The sequence below is a fragment of the Schistocerca gregaria genome, chromosome 3 (genome assembly GCF_023897955.1).
Source record: "Schistocerca gregaria isolate iqSchGreg1 chromosome 3, iqSchGreg1.2, whole genome shotgun sequence".
NCBI lineage: Eukaryota > Metazoa > Arthropoda > Insecta > Orthoptera > Acrididae > Schistocerca > Schistocerca gregaria.
In genome coordinates, this window is record NC_064922.1 from 232,693,821 (window position 1) to 232,712,294 (window position 18,474).

The window sequence follows — 18,474 nt, forward strand, 5'->3', positions numbered from 1 at the left end:
AACGTTTCAAAATAGTGGACATTCTGGTGTAGAGTGAAAGACCCATTTTGGAAACGTCCATTCATTTTTAGACTCTTATTTCATAAATAATATCATTTAATGAATTTAATAATTCTGTCATTTAAAAAAATCGGCACTTGAACCGTCTGTGTACTGTTTGGGTCTCACTCGTGATTTTAACAACTTCCGTTCTTTGACACCACTAGATTTTTTTACCAGTGTCACTGGGTAATACTGGACTTTATTACTTGAGAAGTAACGATTCTCACGTCATAAGAAATTTGGAGACTCCTAATTGAATCCCAGGTTATAACATTTTTGTGATACTTCGTCTGGCTCCTGCGCTTGTCATAATTTATGAACTGAATCTTATGGTTAACCTTCTCAGTTGTGAACTTCACACAAAATAAATTAAATCTGACATTTATTTTGTATTACCTGTGTAATGATTCACAATTGCCGTTCTTGATCGTATGACATGTGTTTACTGCGTATATCACAAATATTTGCGTCTTTGCTATTTATATAAGCAAAGACTTCACACTTCTTACCTACGCATATACACTGTGAAGCGTAAACACAGCCAGTGACTGAGTTTGTATCCAATGGAAGTTTATATGTCAAAGCGTCGAAAGTGTTCTTTAGTGCTTTAATTTAATGTGACGAAAGAATATGTGATGTTGTACTCGCTTGGCGTTCCGTATTAAAACAGTAATTTACTTGTTTTCGAATTCTTGGGAAGTCACAAGGACAAGTTTGAAAAACAAGAGGATAGGAGAAAGTTTAGTGCGTCGTCACAGGAAGGTTTACAAATGACATCGGTTGATTCTGGCGTTGAAACTGGCAATGACAGTAATGATAGTTGTGCGACACATGATCCACAGTCACCGTCACTTGAAATAACCCCAGCAAAATTAATTACGACGGCTACGACTGACATACAACAGACCCTTACTGTGTGTCAAACAGCAGTTGACAAATCATGTTCGACGACGGATCATGACATCCAGTTTCCACTAGTCAGGATAAAGCCAGATGACAAGGTTAGTTCATGGTGACTTAAGAACACTCATACAACTATTTCTAGCAACATTGTATATCACTAGTATTATTTTATTTCGTCAGGTTGTAAATTTCCTGCTCCCTCTTCAAAGACCAATTCCTGGAATCGATCCACCAGCTGGACTCACATTCTGTAATGTACAGCGCACAAGTCTTGGTCTTGGAAATGGTTATGAAGTGGTCAGGGCTGGTAAGTAAATTCTAGGAGTCAAACAACCTATTCATTCCGTTTGCAGAGAACATTGGGTTGATTTCGCTATAAAATTTATTTTTCGTTTACAGAGAACAAAGGTTATGATCTGACAGCTGTGTACCAGAAATTTGAACTTCAGAGGAAACTCCGAGCTGTGCGGTGCCGGCTGAAGACTACTCGTGAAGCGTGGTTGCAGTTTAAAGGACCTCTCAGTAATTTCTGTAAACTCGTTATTTTTATTCATTAAAACTGGTAGTGTCAGAAAACAGTATTTGGTTGACACCAAGGAAATGGGACATTTTTTTCTTAAACTGCTTAATAATAATAGTATTTGTCATTGTGTTAGCAGCTTTTCTTCCATCTGTAGTGTAATATCTACTATGCTCCATTATTACTGGTAAATAGGCCCCAGTATATATGTAAAATATGTTTCTTTGGTTTTCTGTGTTAATTGAATGAACATATATACACACAAATAATAGAAAGAACAGAGATGTAATATTTGACATAACTTTGCGATTAACAGCTTTGTGGAGGGGGGAGGGGAAGAGGGAGGAATACCTGGAGCATTGCTCCAGGGTGTAAAATTATCAAGCTCACTGAACTAGTAACACAGTACCATTATGAATTACATCCTGATCATTGGGTGAAAAAAAAGTTTATGACCACTTTTTAAATATTAAAGTGACATACTGAAAATGCATTGATGTTTGCAGATGAGCGGAAGTTAAGACATGCATGCTCCACAAACAATGTAGCTTTGGTTCAAGCCTTACTTGACATAGGCGTCAACCCGAACTGTTATGATGATCAGCGCAGATCACCATTACATCTTGCTGCGTGCCGCGGATACGCTGATGTTGTGAAGTAAGTAATGGGTTACAATCATCATCATGGTCCCACTCTGGAATTAACTTGTTACATATAGGAGTGCAGCTTTACATTCAGCAATGGAAAAATTGGGTGAAATTATTGTTCATTACTGAATCTCCCTTCGTTGCATTGCTGACTGAATGAATAACCTCAACTCTTCCTGGCTGCTGCAGTTTGGTGGCTGTTGAAATTGCACAGTAGACATAATAATAATGAGTTGTAGACACTCTTTGATTTTTTTTAAAAATGAGACTTGCTTCATGGTGAAGGTCACTGTACAGTCCCAAAATTCATTTTTAGTCGTGGCAATGTTTGACTCATTTTAGTTTTCAGGGATCGTGGAAATCCTAATTCTTTAATATTTATGAGGTATGAGCAGCAAGATTTTATATTGGTCATTAGGTATATCTTGCAACCATATGTCCACTTTCTTGTTCTAGTGTTTTTGTATTTTAGATTTTTATATTGACTGAGAACAAATTAGTATTATCTTTGAGAAACAATTTTATTGATAGTGCCATATTTATTCTTTTCAAACTCCTGAGTTGAAAAAAGAAGTTATTTTTTTGGGTTTTAACCAACTAGTACATGGTTTCACGTCTTTCATTTAACATATAATTATGTGGGCACTGATCAGATAAATTTTTTCTGATAACTGCGGTCTTGTATGAAATGTAAATATCAGTATAAAATTGCTCAAGTGCTCTGTGCGCAGTTTGCTTGGTGAAGTAACAGTTCCTGGAGAAGCTTTGCTGAAGCTGTATCAGTCACCAGCCATTAGTGTACAGATTCTCAAGATTACAGAAAGCAAAACATAATGACTTTCCTCACCTTTTTGTTGGTTCTTAATGTGTGTGCAATACTTCTTTAAAAATTTTGCTATGTCGACGGTAGGAGTTGCATAGTATAAACCAAGCTCAAACCATTAGATTCTTAAAATTACACCAAGACAAGATGGCATACTGTGACAAGTACACTTCTGATGTCTGCAGTTTCTCCGTTGCATGCTGATTTTGGCATTTTGTTGATGGTGGTAGCCAATCAGATGATACTAGCCTACATGGTAGACAGTGGGAATTGCTAAATCTAATGCTTTCTTTCAGTGGACAATACAGATGGAGTATGTTTGTTTTCAGCATGAAGAGTTGGAAGAAAACTATCTGTGCTGACAAACTGACCTATACTATAGCCCGAAGTGTAGGTTAGTTTAAAGTGTGACAGTTTGCTTGTAAACTGGTAAAGTCAATGAATATCTATACAAAAATAATAGTTGACATAATAGGCTAATGTGAAGCATACCCCAAGAGATACATGCATCATTGCAATGAACAACTTGTATGTCTTATTTCAAATTTTGCCAAAAATTGTGTTATGGATAAATTCTAATTTATGGGACAAAACCCTAAATTAACTTTATTTAGGAACCATAGGAAGTTTCGAAGGAGTGTTCCGATTGGATACCAACTGACTCACCGTATTTGTTGTATTCGGAGGGTTATTTTTTTTAGCAACAACAGCACAAAACACAATAGCTATCTACACTGTTCAGAATTGTATCTTAGTAAATATTAGCATTGTTGTAGTGAATGATGTCTTCTGCCGTTTGCACTGCTGAGGTCTGTTATATTGTATGCGTCTTAAGAATAGGCTATCCCACCTCATGGCTAACATTCCAGACAAACAAAAGTAAAAATTGTATCGTGCCTGATACCAGCTTGCTGTAATATGGCTCTTAAAAGAAGAATAAAGTGTTACAAAATGTCAGCACTTAAATATTGCTGTTTGAGATATTGTTTAACACCTTCTCTTAATAACAAAAAGAAGGCATTCTGGTATTCACAATCTTGGCTTTTTAGTTTGTGCATCATGTTTACATTCTGCATCTGTTCTCTGTTTAGTTACACCTTGACATCTGGCATCACCCTGATTTAATAACAACATTCATAAAATTCCGAGGAAACTGAGATTGTTGCGTTCTTGATTCAAAAAAGGATACGGAAATGCTGACATTCAATACTTGGTAAACATTGAGTGTCTTCATAAGGAGAGCTATGCATGACACATACAATAACTTCCACAGTTATACATGGAAAAATATTTCTAGAGACTTAGAAGTTGTGATGCTGTACAAAATTGATATGTGAGTGGAAAGCTTATATTCAGTCTTTCATCAAAGCTTGTATTCAGTCCTCTGCTAGTCTGGTGTGGAACCAGAGGTCAGCAACTGGGAAGCTGAAGTCTTAAATCTAGCATTTAAAAAGATTATTCATACAGGGAAATCATACTATTATTAAACTGCCTCACAAACTCCCAATTGGATGACACAGAAATAAGGTAGACCTATCTAAAGTCTAGATCAGAGTCAGAATCAGTCACAGCAGTGCCTATCTACTACTCATAGGTTGGCAATGCATCAGTTTCATGTAGCCAGTGGGAATAACCAATGAGAGGTGAGACCAGAGACAACGTATTTGTAGTATGGAAACTGAAACCACTGTCTTGTTGGCTGTTTTTTTGGTGCATTAGTGAGTTTCGAGAGTAATATTTTGCGATTACAGCAGCGAGTGCTATAAAGGGGACTGATTTAAATTATTAAGTTCTGCACAGCGTCTTTGGCTATTGGTTCATGTTTCATAGATTAATTGCAGAAACATAAAAATGTATAAAATCTGGCAGTGAAATGACTCTTAATGAGCAAAAGGTTTGTGTGGAGCCATCTGGAACTACAGCAGAAACTGCCATTTTCAGTAAGTGGATCAGTGTTTTTTAATTGAATCACAGGAGAAGGTAGGTGGATCAATGGGGATAACGGAAGTGTCCGATTCCACCCCTCTGCTTTGACCAATGGTGTTACCAGTATGACGGAAACAACCATTCACAACAACTCCCATACCGCTCCTATGATGTCATCACATAAACATGGCAACAAACACAAAAATATATCGAAAAACCACCAAACAGATATATAATGAAACTAACAGGACAAGCAGGGGAAATTTGGGGTGTTTGGATGGGGACAAACTAAATATAAACACATGCCACTACACCGAATAACAAAAAACACTAAAATAACAGGACCCCACAACCTTCCCAAATTCCACCACACACTAAAATCCACTGTAAACTATCACTTGCCTTGACCTATATAGGACAACAGAAACAACCAATGCCACACTATAAATCTAAAAACATACACTACCACCACACAAAATCAAAATTTAAATCGAACACTTCCCTTGACCTGTTATCCTTACGACATCTCCGCATATAGCCGTCCCTGGTCCGAGATGCTGGAACTTTAGTGAACCTCATTTCTTCATGACACACTGAACACTTCACGACTTCAGCCAGCCGGCCGAATAGCTGAAGAAATTTTATTAGAGACAACGCACTGTCCTCCATCATAGTCAACAACCAAAAACAGTTGACCTTATCAGTCATATCCATACCTACCAAAGACATAAGCAAAGCAATTTACCAAAATTCACACATGACGAACAGAAAAAAAACAACAACAGTATTGACATAACAAAACCAAAATCGTTAACTCGCTGAAAAATATTCCTCTGAAAGCACAGTCATGACCGATACCACACACGTGCAATACTACCATGCAAATGAATCCCATATGCCACATAACACACTACCTATAAACTCACCACCAGAGAGGGCCACCAAGTGCAACAATACACCGCCATAAACACTCCACACAAGCAAACTAAACCAAAAACATCACCTCACACACACACACACACACACACACACACACACACACACACCACCACCACCACCACCACCAGAGAGCACCACTGATCACATCAAAATGACACATACAAACGTGCCACTCTCACAAACTTAACTCCGCACCTTCGTGATGTCTCACAGCACAACAGCCTTACATCACGGGTCAAATCCGACAAGTGGAATCAGACACTTCCGTTGACCCGATCAGTCTTAGGTAATAATAGTTATTTGTCAGTATGTTAATAAACATTGATCCACTTACTCATTGCTCATGCACAGAACAACTGTGTAACAATATAGATCAGAGAAATAGTTCACAATATATCATGGGCTGTGACACTGTCCTTGGTTTGCAGATGCTAGCAGAGTTTAGAATAGCTGCAACTCTAACAAGGAGCACTTAAATTTGTAATACTCATTTACAGAAATGTTTCACCCTTTCTTCCAAATGTATTACTCTGAAACATGTCATCTGCCTGCTGCTCTCTCCTTGACTGCATAATACAAACATCTGAAACACCTCTTTTTGTTACCATCATACCTCATGGCAAGTGCTGACATCATTCGTGCATGAAACATGTAAGTAAGCCACTGGCCCTATTGACTTTTACAAATAAGCCTTCTTGGCTGAGAAACAGCTTGAACCAATTGAAGACAAATAAGGCAACAGGCCCCAATGGTGGAATCCAGTTTGGTTTCCTGGTCAGTACTTGGAGGCATTGGCCCCTAGCATTATCATGAATCTCCCTCACAGAGAGCAGGCCCAAATGAATGGAAAAAGTGGAGACTAGCAGGTAGTGTTATAATGTGCAAAATTACCCAACAAGAGAGAACCCACTGCAGATTAAGTGGCAAGTTGTGTAACATGTTAGTGGCACTCAAGGTGGAGGATGAATATGGAGACTGGCCATCTCGCCTCAACCATTCCTCAATAAATGAATGGACAAATGGTTACGTCGTCAGCAGGGTCAAAGCAGGCACAAGGAGGGAGGGATTTTCTAGGTATTGGGAGCTCCAGTGTTAGGCATGTTATGGAGCCTGCTTAGGCTGCGGTCACTGGCACCAACAGTGAACCATTCTGCTTACACCCGTCATCGGCTGAAGACGCCTGATCTTTTCAAATCAGCGTGCCAGTGCATGTGTGGTCTCAGTGCAACAGATCTCAATCCCTCATCCCACAGGCTACAGACAACAGTCGGCAGAATTCAGATCAGTTTGTTTCCTATGGATGATGTTCCCATGCTCAAAACATGGTTTATGAGAAAGTAGGGAGTTACTTGGGATCTGGAGGATGAGATTCTAGTAATAAAGATATGTCTTGGAATCTGTGGCCTGAAATCAGTGCATTTTTGGAAGCAGGAAGTGTCAGACAACTTAGAAATTTAATAATAATTAATTGAGTATTAACAGAAATTTAATAATAATTAATTGAGTATTACCTTATATTACTTTATGCATGTTCTGTAGCTGTCTGTCCACTTCAATTTCATGTATATCCTTAAAATGCAGCATGTCATGTGCAACACAGGCAAAATCTGTATCATAAATTTTAGGCATAGATTATAACTGTAAAATATTAGGTGTTCATGTGAGAAAGGTGGCATGGGTCAATTGTGATGCTTAAAGTTACTGTAGAGGATCTATTTTGGGTTGTGGTAGGTGAACACTACCTGTCTACAGATTGTAACTAGCCTACTGCTTGCTGGAGTTTTTAAAACAATAGGGTGGTGATTGTTGAGGTGATTTGCAAATGTGGTGTGTGTGTGTGTGTGTGTGTGGTGTGTGTGTGTGTGTGTGTGTGTGTCTATATATATATAAAATAGAAAGAAACTTCCACATGGGAAAAATATATTAAAAACAAAGATTCCAAGACCTACCAAGCGGGAAAGCGCCGGCAGACAGGCACATGAACAAAACACACAAACACACACACAGAATTACAAGCTTTCGCAACCAACGGTTGCTTCGTCAGGAAAGAGGGAAGGAGAGGGAAAGACGAAAGGATGTGGGCTCCAAGGGAGGGGGCAAGCAGCCACTCCAATCCCGGTAGCGGAAAGACCCACCCCAAGGGGGAAAAAGGACAGGTATACACTCGCACACACGCGCGCACGCACGCACACACACACACACACACACACACACACACACACACACACACACACACACACACACACACACACATCCATCTGCACATACACAGACACAAGCAGAAATTTGTAAAGGCTTGTGTCTGTGCATGTGCAATGGATATGCATGCGAGTGCCGCATGCACACTTGTCCCTCTTCCCCCCCCAAGGCAAGTCCCCCCGCTCCCGAGACTGGAACGACCCTCCACCCTCTTCCCCAAAACCCACATAGCCCACATCCCCCGTCCCTCCCCCTTTCCCAAAGAAGCAACCGTTGGCTGCGAAAGCCTGAATCCCGCGTGCGTGCCTGTGTCCACTTGTGTATCCATCGACCTGCCAGCGCTCCTGCCTGGTAAGTCACATCAACTTTGTTTTCACACTATATATAGACCAAGCGGGAAAGCGCCGGCAGACAGGCACATGAACAAAACACACAAACACACACACAGAATTCTAGCTATCGCAACCGATGGTTGCTTCTTCAGGAAGGAGAGGGAAAGACGAAAGGATGTGGGTTTTAAGGGAGAGGGTAAGGAGTCATTCCAATCCCGGGAGCGGAAAGACTTCCCTTAGGTGAAAAAGAGGACAGGTGTACACACACACACACACACACATACACACACACACATATCCATCCGCACATACACAGACATAAGCAGACATATTTAAAGGCAAAGAGTAAGGGCAGAGATGTCAGTCGAGGCGGAAGTACAGGGGCAAAGAAGTTGTTGAAAGACAGGTGAGGTATGAGCGGCAGCAACTTGAAATTAGCGGAGGTTGAGGCCTGGCGGATATCGAGAAGAGAGGATATACTGAAGGGCGAGTTCCCATCTCCGGAGTTCGGATAGGTTGGTGTTGGTGGGAAGTATCTAGATAACTCGGACGGTGTAACACTGTGCCAAGATGTGCTGGCCGTGCATCAAGGCATGTTTAGCCACAGGGTGATCCTCATTACCAACAAACACTGTCTGCCTGTGTCCATTCATGCGAATGGACAGTTTGTTGCTGGTCATTCCCACATAGAAAGCGTCACAGTGCAGGCAGGTCAGTTGGTAAATCACGTGGGTGCTTTCACACGTGGCTCTCCCTTTGATCGTGTACACCTTCCGGGTTACAGGACTGGAGTAGGTGGTGGTGGGAGGGTGCATAGGACAGGTTTTACACCGGGGGCGGTTGCAAGGGTAGGAGCCAGAGGGTAGGGAAGGTGGTTTGGGGATTTCATAGGGATGAACCAAGAGGTTACGAAGGTTAGGTGGACGGCGGAAAGACACTCTTGGTGGAGTGGGGAGGATTTCATGAAGGATGGATCTCATTTCGGGGCAGGATTTTAGGAAGTCGTATCCCTGCTGGAGAGCCACATTCAAGGTCTGATCCAGTCCCGGGAAGTATTCTGTCACAAGTGGGGCACTTTTGGGGTTCTTCTGTGAGAGGTTCTGGGTTTGAGGGGATGAGGAAGTGGCTCTGGTTATCTGCTTCTGTACCAGGTTGGGAGGGTAGTTGCGGGATGCGAAAGCTGTTTTCAGGTTGTTGGTGTAATGGTCGAGGGATTCAGGACTGGAGCAGATTCGTATGCCACGAAGGCCTAGGCTGTAGGGAAGGGACCGTTTGATATGGAATGGGTGGCAGCTGTCATAATGGAGGTACTGTTGCTTGTTGGTGGGTTTGATGTGGACGGATGTGTGCAGCTGGCCATTGGACAGATGGAGGTCAATGTCTAGGAAAGTGGCATGGGATTTGGAGTAGGACCAGGTGAATCTGATGGAACCAAAGGAGTTGAGGTTGGAGAGGAAATTCTGGAGTTGTTCTTCACTGTGAGTCCAGATCATGAAGATGTCATCAATAAATCTGTACCAAACTTTGGGTTGGCAGGGTTGGGTAACCAAGAAGGCTTCCTCTAAGCGACCCATAAATAGGTTGGCATACGAGGGGGCCATCCTGGTACCCATGGACGTGCGGGGCCTCGCTGCAATGGAGCACTTCCTTTCACGCCGATCACCTGCCACCCTACCTAAGACCTCTTTCCTCGTCACCTTAGCCAGCTTCATCCTGACCCACAACTTCTTCACTTTTGAAGGCCAGACATACCAACAATTAAAGGGAACAGCCATGGGTACCAGGATGGCCCCCTCGTATGCCAACCTATTTATGGGTCGCTTAGAGGAAGCCTTCTTGGTTACCCAAGCCTGCCAACCGTCCGAGTTATCTAGATACTTCCCACCAACACCAACCTATCCGAACTCCGGAGATGGGAACTCGCCCTTCAGTATATCCTCTCTTCTCGATATCCGCCAGGCCTCAACCTCCGCTAATTTCAAGTTGCCGCCGCTCATACCTCACCTGTCTTTCAACAACTTCTTTGCCTCTGTACTTCCGCCTCGACTGACATCTCTGCCCTTACTCTTTGCCTTTAAATATGTCTGCTTATGTCTGTGTATGTGCGGATGGATACGTGTGTGTGTGTGTGCGAGTGTACACCTGTCCTCTTTTTCCCCTAAGGGAAGTCTTTCCGCTCCCGGGATTGGAATGACTCCTTACCCTCTCCCTTAAAACCCACATCCTTTCGTCTTTCCCTCTCCTTCCTGAAGAAGCAACCATCGGTTGCGAAAGCTAGTAATTCTGTGTGTGTGTTTGTGTGTTTTGTTCATGTGCCTGTCTGCCGGCGCTTTCCCGCTTGGTAAGTCTTGGCACACAGAATTACTAGCTTTCGCAACCGATGGTTGCTTCTTCAGGAACGAGAGGGAAAGACGAAAGGATGTGGGTTTTAAGGGAGAGGGTAAGGAGTCATTCCAATCCCGGGAGCAGAAAGACTTCCCTTAGGGAGAAAAAAAAGGGACAGGTGCACACACACGCACACATATCCATCCGCACATACACAGACACAAGCAGACATATTTAATATGTATATTTATTTCAGAAGCTGAGCTGTGCTTTTCAATGCTCACAAGAATTAAAACGTTCCTACGAAACACCATGAAAGAAGAATGACTGAGTGCCTTAGGGATGCTATTGTGTGAAAAGTCATTCATGTGATAATGGAACATTTATGATGACAGATTTATTTGCCAACATGAAGGAGTGACAAATCAATTTACAATATAATTTCTACTAATTATTTTGAAGCTGTCTTCCCAAAGTCATGGAGTTGCTGCTTTTGGTGGGTACTGTGCTTTTAGTTTTAAATGTTGGTAATTTCATTAAATTTGCTTCACAAAATCCAGATTACACATTCGAATAATTTACACATGCTCTATTATTTCTCATACTGGCACTCATGTTGTAGTGGACACTTTTCTGGCAGTTGGCCGTGAATGTAAAACAAACAACGAATTTTAGCTGTCATGGAGGGAATAGCGGAGTGGTGGGACAAGCCACACCTCCCACACACACGGCTGGCAGCCTGCGTCCATGTTCTGAGCTCCTGGGAAGGCAGAACTGATATAATAATGTACATATGGATCACTGGTTCCATCTGGTGTTGTGTGTGTCATATTCAAACCCTGTGATAGAGCAAGATTCCTCTCTGCACTTATTTCAAAATAAGAAAATAAAACAATCAGCAAGCACAACTCAAAGCAAAGCAGAGCACATAAATCATTTGGTAACAGCTGGAGCACAGTTGTTAGCAGATGTTGGTGTTGTCGTTACATGGTAGTTCAGGCCCGATCTCGACTGATATCTTCAGCAACCGTACATCAAAACACCCCCTGCTTACGACTGCCACATAAAATTGACCGGACATACCCTGTGAGGAGTGAAGAATTGTGCTGTTGATGTGTGTGCGCATGTGTGCATTTATGTGTGCGAGAGAGATTTTCAGAGTTAGTGCTACGTTTTATATCTCATGCAGACATGTGTAAAAGATGGCTAAAGCAAACCATTCCCCCCCCCCCCCCCTCTCTCTCTCTCTCTCTCTCTCTCTCTCTCTCTCTCTCATATGCTATCATGTTCTCCAGGAATATATCAGTCTCTTACTGTGCATAAGAAGAGCACTGTTGTAATATCTGTTTATTTCTGTTCCTCTATATGTTTTGTTTGATATAATATCTTAACAAAATTCCGTGATACGTTCAATGCTACCAAACTAAGTTCCCTGTTTTGTTCTCCCCCACCACCAATGGAATGCCTCAGTGGCAACCACTGTAGCATACTCTTATTTCAATTAATGTATCTACTCACAAATTGTGAAATGACATGAAATTGGTCAAACATGTAAAGATGTCTTGTTGTTGACTGTGAGCTTCAGTTCAGAAGTATGTATTTATTAGTTCAGTATTCAAGCATATAGCCCATCATGAGTGGCACCTTTGTATGTTATTAAATTTCATTTAATTTGATTAGCAAAATAGTTTTAAATTATTTGTGACTGTAAATTTTAAATTGACTGTTTAATCATGGATGCTAATAAAATATTATTTGTTTAGACTACTACTAGACACAGGAGCAAACCCTAATCAGAGAGATTCTCTTGGAAACACGCCTCTCCATCTGGCTGCATGCACAAACAATTTGAGTGTTGTCACACTCCTGCTGAAGGCTGGTAAGTACCACCAAACAGAGCTGTCATGTGTGCAGGGTTGCAATTGCCATTTCCTTCCAGTAACAATTTGTTCCAAGATGTTAAATAAACTTTGCTCTACACTTTATGTGCCATTTTTTGCTGTTATTTACTGATATCTTCTTATTAAGTATTTAAGAGGGTACTTGTAATGTAGAATTAGCTGCTCATTTGCTTTAAACTCTCTTTCATGAACAACTGTGTGAATTTACTGAGATAAAAGACAGTATTTTTAGAAATGATCAATGAGTGTCAGATCTAAGAATGAAATTCTTTCCTAGATGATCTCATAGTTCTTACTAATACCAGATGGTCAACAATATGTGGCCAGATCATTAAAAATACCCTTATGCTAAGCAGTGAAAAACTGTAGAGTATAAGGTGCACATAATATCTGACGGAGATAGCTTTCACAGATCTTGACCAACTGGATGTCAAAACATTAAATATTGGTACAAACCTGAGATTTGTATGGTAGACTTGTCACAAAATATTTTTCAATCAATGTGTAGTAAAATGTTATCTCGCAGAACTTTTTAGGTAGAATAAATGAACATAACTTGTGTTCACTGTTAATATTTAGTGGTTGAAACTCTGAAAGAACCCATAGAGGTTTTGTGAGTACTGTCATTATTAAGTGTGGATATTAATCTGCATATTTTCTACAAATCGAAAACAGATTTAAGAGGTACATTTAAGAAATGTTGATTAACATAGTTTTTTTTTCCATTTTCAGGAACTGATGTAAGTTCGTTGGACTTGTTTGGACGAAATCCATTGCAGCTTGCTCAGGCAAAGCTAAAATTGCTACAAAGAGGAAGTGACAATGAAGATTCAAAATTTATTAAAGGCGAAGTGCAAAAGGTAAAAATGGCATTCCAAAATATGATCCCTGGTACTGTATGAGATGTAATTTACTAATATAATGTGTAAATGTTCTTAGGTCATAGACATGATGATGGCATATCTGCAAAAGAAAGGCCAACAAATGGAAATGGAGCTTTTAACTGCATTCTCATCCCGTGTGACCCTAAGCAACTCAAAAGAAGAAGTTGAAACTGATGTGCGAGACTTGTTGGCGAGTCTTAACAATTTGACCTTGGATACAAAGAAATGATTATTTTTGAAGAAGGCAGCTTGTGATTTTGATGAAGTCAATTTTAGATATTTGGATGTGTGACAGTGCTTATAAAATTTTCTGCATACTTTCTCTATTTTAGTATCTGTACTTAAAATAGTGGCTGCTATAGGATTGAGTACCTCTTCTGTTCCTTGTGTTTGTAGATTGTCCACGCTAAATAAGAATGTGGTTGTGAAAGATGAACTGACATTATCAAGCAGTTGTCTTATATTTTTAGCTAGTTTCATGATTTTAGTATCCTGCTGCATAAGGCAGGTAGCTTGTGAAACAGTCAAGTAACTTAGGTAAGTAGATTTATTTTCAAAAAAATAAAAAATTAAGGACAGGATTGGTTTGCATTTGTTGCAAACTCACTCAATGATATTATCAATATGACTGATACTGCAGTATTGTTGTATATCTAAAGGACATGATACTTATTATACTTGGAGTGTTAATCTTCACTGCCGCTCTTTATATGTGTGTGTGTTGTGCATTATAAAAAGATTTTCATACTAATCCATTTTCTATGTCAGTGTTTAGAAATTTAAGTGAGGTACCAAGAAAGAAGTTGTACTGTCATATTTACATACTTATTTATTACAGAAATGTAGTAAGTAAATATGCATCATATGTTATTGTTATAAATGTCTATCAGAAGCCATTCACATTGACGAAGCCAGAATATTTTAATAATCTTACTATTCAGATGGACTGCACAAACTACCTACAGTACTACAATATTTCATCTTTTTCGCATAATAGTACACATTTAAAAAGCTGACTGAAAAAAGAAACGAATTAATTTCAGTTGTGACACCAATGTATGATGTTTCTCGCATAAAACTGATCACATAATTACACTGAGACTGATAAATAGCAAACACCATTTGTGTGTTGATGGCAACTTGGACCATTTCTAGGGGCATGTTATTCTACATGTGACATTTAAGTATCCCGTGTCCATGATCTTGTAGCAGGTGTTTACACAATCATTAAACTATTCTTGGGAGTATTTGTGTTCGTTATCTTGAAATTTTGCTGTTACTTTACAGCAAATGTAAGATGGAGAAGGGAAGAAAGAGAAAATATTATTCTTAGTGAAAAAGAGTGTTGAATTGTTAATGAGGATTCAAAGTGAAGAGAGATGGGGATTTCAGAAAGAGAAAATATTATTCTTAGTGAGAAAGAGTGTTGAATTTTTAATGAGGATTCAAAGTGAAGAGAGATGGGGATTTCAGTTTATTGACTGGAAAATTTGTCTTGTACATTTGTACATGTATTTTGTTTTGCAATTTAAAGAAAGTTTGTTTGTAATGTATTCAAACTGTATTATATTAACATGAACAGTCACTTCATACCTTGTAGAAATGTAAATCAAATAAAAAATTGTGAGAAGAAAGTGTTCCTTAGCTATTTGGTCACATCCACAAAATTAAACACCTAGTGTACCTCAAATGTGACAATTTAATTACGTGATCAAGCCTAATGTACATACAGCAACAGAAGAAATGGTAAAAAAATGTTCTTAGAAGTATCATTGATTTGTTTCCTGTGAATGATCTCATCATCAATTTACAAAAAACACAACTCACTCTGTTCTGCGCTAGGGTTCCAACACCAGTGGTAAGTGTAACATGTGGTGAGGAAATAATAAATATGGTGGAAACTTCAGAATTTTTGTGTTAATATTGATGGGAATTTAAACTGGAGAAAGTACATTTTGGAACTCCTAAAACAGCTTGGTTCAGCCACATTTTCCTTAGAATCATTGGAAATCACTGCAAATCATAGGCAGACACAAATCAGTAAGTTGACATATTTTCTGTATTTTCATGGAATAATGTTATGGGGCAACTCATTTTTAAGAAATAAAGTCTTCATTGTTCAAAAATGTGCTTTAAAAATAGTGTGTGGTGCTTACCCTTGATCATCTTTTAGATGTCTGTTAAAGGAGTTGGGCATTTTGACTACAGCTTCATAATATATTTATTTCCTTGTGAAGTTTGTTGTAAAAAATCCACTGCAGTTCAAAAAGAACAATGATGTACATCATTACAATAGCAGAAAAAAAGACATTCATTATACCACGTTGAAGTTGTCTTTAGCATGAGAAGGGGGTGCGCAATACTGCAACTAAAATTTTTGATAACTTACCCAGTGATATAAAATATCTGATAGACAACAAAGTAAAATTTGAAAACAAACAAAAAAATTCTCCTTGACAATGCCCTTCATTCTGTAGAAGATTTTGTATTACTGTAATCTGCACAGAGGTGGGTAGGAAGTACCAATTCACATACATATTTTTTAAAAAAATATATCATTGTTCAGCATGAGCCATATTTACAAATTAATTTGTGATGTGAATGTAAAATGATTTGTTCCACATATTACGATTTATTGTGCAAATAGCCTGTGCAACATGAAAGTAACTGCAATGACATCCAGTGTTCATGACACAACGTGGTAACATAATTTATTCTTAGAAGATAAGTGCTTTATCACACTGAAAGTAAATATTCAGAATAAGGATGAGCTTCAGTAACGTGACTCTAATCCTAAGAAAAGAACAACAAAATATGCAAGTAACTCAATAAACAATTGGCTGCATTGTTATCTTATGAAGAATAGTGAGTGACCCATAACTATAAATTACATTTTAAATTGAAACCCGCCGGACCATCGTTTCATTTACTGTGAACTGATGCGAAATTTTGTTTATATAATGCATCATAGATTGTTGGGATGAAAAGGGGCAGAAAAATTTGTTTTGTCTTAACATGTGTCCTTCAGATCTCATTGTGAAGGAGAACCTTCAATGATTTGGCACAAATCAGCTGTATGTTCTGTTCTAATATTGTCCCTATGATTACACTGATTTATCATAGAACAATACTTACCTGCATGCTGTAAACACAGAGACCAGTGTACTGTAAGAATTTTTAGCTGTCCCTGCAGTTGATATACTACTACTGCCTGCCTAACGTATAGTTTGGTTTGTTCCATATGCTGGAAGCCTCTACTCTATAGTGGGATGTACTGAACACAATTAGCAAATACGTAAAATTTTTGTTTCGTAAATCAAATTTTACGGTTCACAAAGTTGAAGATTTTTGCAAGTTGCCAGGCCATGTCATCAACATATTTTTGCTCTGTTTAACCTTGTCATGACTTTGTTTATAAGGTCATGTATGGCTCTCTCTGTAGAAAACAGTTTATGAAATAAAATTCAAAACTATGTTTATTAATCACCAAACATACTAATTGTACATATTACATGCAGTGCACTAAACTGGGAGAGCATATTTCGTATGAGATTTGTACATGCTATTTTGCTGTCATTGAAGTAATGTTCAGACACATGCTTTCTGTATCCATATGGTTAGCAGTTTTAAATGTAGGTGGGAAATAAGAAAAACATTGCGAATTGAAGGTAATACACTACTAGAAGCTTTTAGAATCAAGAGATATCTGGACGTTTCAGTTTCAGGGGGCACAATGACAAAAGGTTTAGCATACACTTTCTACTAAACAACCCATTACATCTCCTTGTTTCCTTCAAACTGTTACTGAAGTGGTACAGTTATGTTTGTAGTGGGGCAGTATGCGAGTTCAGTATGCAAAGAGATCTCCCTCTCCCTCCCTCCCTCCTCTCCTCTCCTCTCCTCTCTCCTCTCCTCTCTTCCTTCCACCCACCCCCACCCCACCTTGTCTGTAGCTTGAGGTCTAGTGTTGCTGCCTCTGGATCACAGGGCCCTGGGTTCGATTCCCAGCAAGGTTGTGGATTTTTTCTGTACAGGGACTGAGTGTTTGTGTTGTCCTCATCATTTTGTCATCATTCATGACAGTGAGTAAATTGGATCCCTCTGCCCCTCTACTCCCCCTCCCTCTCTCCGACCCCCCTTCCCTATCTTCCCACCTTCTCTATCCCTCCCCCCCCCCCCCCCCCCCTTAAATTTTGGAGGAGGGAGACAGCTGATCCAATGTTTGATTATGATTATGTGAAGGAAAAGACTCTTTTCCCCAGATCAGATGTTTTCGGTATGCTTTTGTCGGCCGGTTTAAGACTGAAGTGGCACGTAGGGTTGCCAAGCTGAGAGCAGTAATAGAGGTACTGAAGTGCAGAATATGTATACAGGGTTAGTAGCAAAACTGATGTGTCAGAGTATCTGATAATATTTGTAGAAGCAAAAATGTTCCAGTAAAAATTTGCTGCAAACAAGCCGTTTGCAAGATAATTTCAATGTATGGTTAGAAGCCGATATTGCCTTCTGATGAAAATGTCTAGTTAGACAACAATTTTGCACTTCAAATACATTTGTACTCAGTCCCCATCTAAATGGGTTCACATTTTATGCAAGGTCTAACTTAACAAGATATAAAATATTATGCCAACACATTACATATTACAAATTACTGTGCACTCATACCTCCTAAAGGTGTGTCCACATGTCCTCACATTTGGAGGCAATACTGCACTCATCTTGCCAGTCAGTTGCAAATTCCTTCAAACCCCTGGATCATTTCATATATCTTGATGACTGTACAAGTTGCTGCTCCAGTTCTTCAACTATATCAATAGGAGTGTTGTACACTTTTCTTTTGAAGCCAAGGTACATGCTGTAATTGTCCGATTCATCTTGGGCGATGTTGGCAAGATAGATGTCGTACTCTACCAGCATAAAAATGTGCCTATTCCCCATTGTGCATGGAACTGCTTTCCTCAACATTGTACAAGTAAGATAGGCCATGGATGAAATGTAAGCCCACTCAAATGGGGACTGAATCAAGATGTTTA

General features: G+C 39.5%; 1 protein-coding gene across 1 annotated transcript; it reads left to right on the top strand.

Annotated features, from left to right (window-relative positions):
- The first annotated feature begins 246 nt into the window (after positions 1 to 246).
- On the top strand, positions 247 to 15,075 carry LOC126356017 (ankyrin repeat domain-containing protein 54-like). Its single transcript, XM_050006668.1, has 7 exons — positions 247 to 1,043; positions 1,126 to 1,252; positions 1,345 to 1,467; positions 1,972 to 2,122; positions 12,420 to 12,535; positions 13,290 to 13,417; positions 13,497 to 15,075. Exons 1-7 carry the CDS (start codon positions 813 to 815, stop codon positions 13,668 to 13,670), a joined length of 1,050 nt encoding a protein of 349 aa, XP_049862625.1. The 5' UTR covers positions 247 to 812; the 3' UTR covers positions 13,671 to 15,075.
- Positions 15,076 to 18,474: the final 3,399 nt, after the last annotated feature.

Bases quoted from the DNA above. Each gene is read 5' to 3' on its own strand.
- LOC126356017 (XM_050006668.1), top strand. From the start codon at position 813: ATGACATCGGTTGATTCTGGCGTTGAAACTGGCAATGACAGTAATGAT. The intron at 1,253-1,344 runs GTAAGTAAATTC...TTTCGTTTACAG, and splicing joins TTATGAAGTGGTCAGGGCTG to AGAACAAAGGTTATGATCTG. The intron at 2,123-12,419 runs GTAAGTAATGGG...TTATTTGTTTAG, and splicing joins GGATACGCTGATGTTGTGAA to ACTACTACTAGACACAGGAG.